A 2,720-nucleotide genomic window follows, 5' to 3' on the forward strand; every position below is an offset into this window, starting at 1 on the left:
AGATCCATATACACGCAAAAGCTTTGATTAATCTATATTACAGTATTACATAATATTGCTCTGTAATTCATTATTTATTACGCCATATTTACCAACCAGAAACTGAACTTGCTTGTTGTTCTATGGCATGTACAGTTGAGTGTCGTACTGTTAATGTTTTAGTATAATATTTGTTGGTAACCACTTGTGGATGAAAGAACGCTTTGGCGTATTAGTTATGTTCTGTCCTGAACAGTGTGTCTCCTATTCAATAGTATTTAATAATTGTACTGTATATTTTCATATTGTAATACACACAAAAGTAACGTCTTATTTGGTAATCAAATCTCTCCCAGAACTTCCTTGCAGACAATACTTCTTGTGTATGTCCCCGGGTGCCGCTCTGGTTGTTTAGTCATTACCAATACTTTTTTTTCTCCATAGACATTCCTCTAGATAGTGCTACGTACAGTTGACCATGGGAGAAAACATGTTGTGGTAGGTACAATCCAACATTTGGTATTGTTTAACCCTGTGCCTTATATATCGTCATTGCAAAGCATAGACGTATTGGAAATTGTTTCCGAATAAATTTGAAAGGATATCCTTCATTCTCGGGTGGTGATACTTGTATTCTTAAAAAACACTTGCTTTGTGGCATATTCACTTATTGTTATTTCGGCATGTATGACATTATTGTCGAAACACCTACAAATCAATCGCATACCGTTGCACAAACCATTTGAGTGGTCCAGATTTCTCAACATCATTATGGGCGCATATTCTTTGAGTCCTAACCTAAGATATACAATGTAAGCATTCATCAATAGATATTTATAAGTGATTGGACAATTGTTTAATTTTCATTTGTGCTATGAGCTAACATAATAATAAGACATATGTGTAAGTTTTTATGTATGTGATAATGTACCTATGTGGCAGTAGTCCATTTGGTGTTAAGGTGTTGAGGTATTTTTCTTTATAGTAGTTGTTGGTATCATCTTCCGCTGAGTCAAAGCTGATGTATGTTTTTGTTTCTCCTAGGAATTTTTCAATCATCAATTCATTCAAGTTATCTACAAATTCATTTCTACTTGCTAAGATTGCCCGTTCTGTTATATACTCTGCTTATTTATAATTATCCTGAAGCGGCGGAAATATTTCCCTGACCAAGGATTCTTCTAGATTACTATCTTGACATAATTGGGTAATCATTTGTTCTGGAAGTGCTATTAAATTTTCTCTAATTGTGTCTTCTTCTCCATTACCAATACGAAGCAAGAACTCATTGAAACTTGTATCTGCTCTTGCTCGCATATTTGTAGAAAGTTGTATCTTTTCCATTAAAGGCCACAAATACGACCTCACCAAACTTGCATCTACCGTCTCCGTACTGTAGATTTTGGTACAATAGGAAGAACTTGACGGATGTCGCTGCCAAACACCATGACTTTACCTCCAAAAGGTGCATCTTTATCCATTATATCGCGAAAGCTTCTATTGACTGTTTCAATTGTGTGCCGCTTAGCCATGGGTGCTTCGTCCCATATTATGATTTTGGCTAGTCTAAATAGTTTAGCACCTCCACCTTGTTTTGACATATTTGTCATTTTTGTCTCATTTGCTTGTAGGGGTATCCCAAACCTTGAGTGTTGTGTACGGCTTCCAAGCAATATTGCCACTACCACACAACTGGTTGCAGATGCCAATGCTATCATACCCTCTAATCTAACCTTGCCAAGTAATGCTCGATACAGGAAAGTCATTCTGGTTCCCCCAGGCCCATCTACAAAGAACGAACCTGGTGTTTCTGAGTTGACCCTTTTCATAATGGTATTGAAAGCTTGGGTTTGTACTTGATTCAATTTTGATTGGGCAGAAACATCTTCAACTGGCACATTCACATTCTTCTCTTCCATTATTTCTCTACATTCATGTGGTTCTGTTTGTTGTAATTATTGTTTGATTTGCGGGATATCATATTTGTCAACAATTTGTCCCATACTTTCCAAGTAATAATTAATACTTTCAGAGTACATTGGAGTTGTGCCTTAGTTGTCCTAGAATGGTTCATTCGAAAGTCTTTGGACATATCACTGTAATATGCGTCCCATAGACTTCGCACATCTGTTGGGTTGCAATGCAAAAATATTATAGCGAACAAATTTCAAAGACCGGTGGTCATCTTGAAGGTGACATTTGATGCTTATCGTGACCAACGACACTGCTTCCGATTTAAGTGTCTACGATCGTCGATAATAAAGTAACTCCACCAAGGGTCGGGAACGTCCCAAGGAAGTGGTTTTGAGAATTTAAAGAAAAATAAATTTTAGTTCTAACTAGTCGTAGCTAAAGATATTAATGATTAAAAACATTTTAAATTAAAAGGGGGGACACAAAAGTGTCAAATATCGATTTGGTGGTTTTGTCACAAGTAAGCTAAAATTAACGAAATCAACAAGAAAATCTAATAATGAGAGGGTGATTCTTGGGATGTGACCGGAATACAGGTTAATCTAAATTATTGGGTACATGCTTTCGATAGAGAATTTATAGAGTAATAGTGACTAGGCTAAGCTATAGTGGGAATAAATTCTCTCTCGAGCAACTTACCCCGTTTCAAATGGGTTCCTCTCGGACACCCACTTTCCGCATGAAGAGCAGCCTACGCCTTACCCCACTCACTCTCCCAAGCTGAGTGTTAGGATATGGGACTAGGGCTCACCCTCTCGGGCTGAACC

At 37.2% G+C, this 2,720-nt stretch overlaps 1 protein-coding gene across 1 annotated transcript; it reads right to left on the minus strand.

Moving 5' to 3' along the window:
- Positions 1-1,358: 1,358 nt before the first annotated feature.
- On the minus strand, positions 1,359-1,898 carry LOC125839848 (uncharacterized). The gene has a single exon (XM_049518837.1). It carries the CDS (start codon positions 1,896-1,898, stop codon positions 1,359-1,361), a length of 540 nt encoding a protein of 179 aa, XP_049374794.1.
- Positions 1,899-2,720: the final 822 nt, after the last annotated feature.

This window comes from Solanum verrucosum, unplaced genomic scaffold (assembly GCF_900185275.1).
Source record: "Solanum verrucosum unplaced genomic scaffold, falcon-dt-bn FXZP01000221.1, whole genome shotgun sequence".
Lineage (NCBI taxonomy): Eukaryota > Viridiplantae > Streptophyta > Magnoliopsida > Solanales > Solanaceae > Solanum > Solanum verrucosum.

What these genes read in the sequence shown, in the direction of transcription:
- LOC125839848 (XM_049518837.1), bottom strand. Translation starts at nt 1,898, where the DNA reads ATGGAAGAGAAGAATGTGAATGTGCCAGTTGAAGATGTTTCTGCCCAA.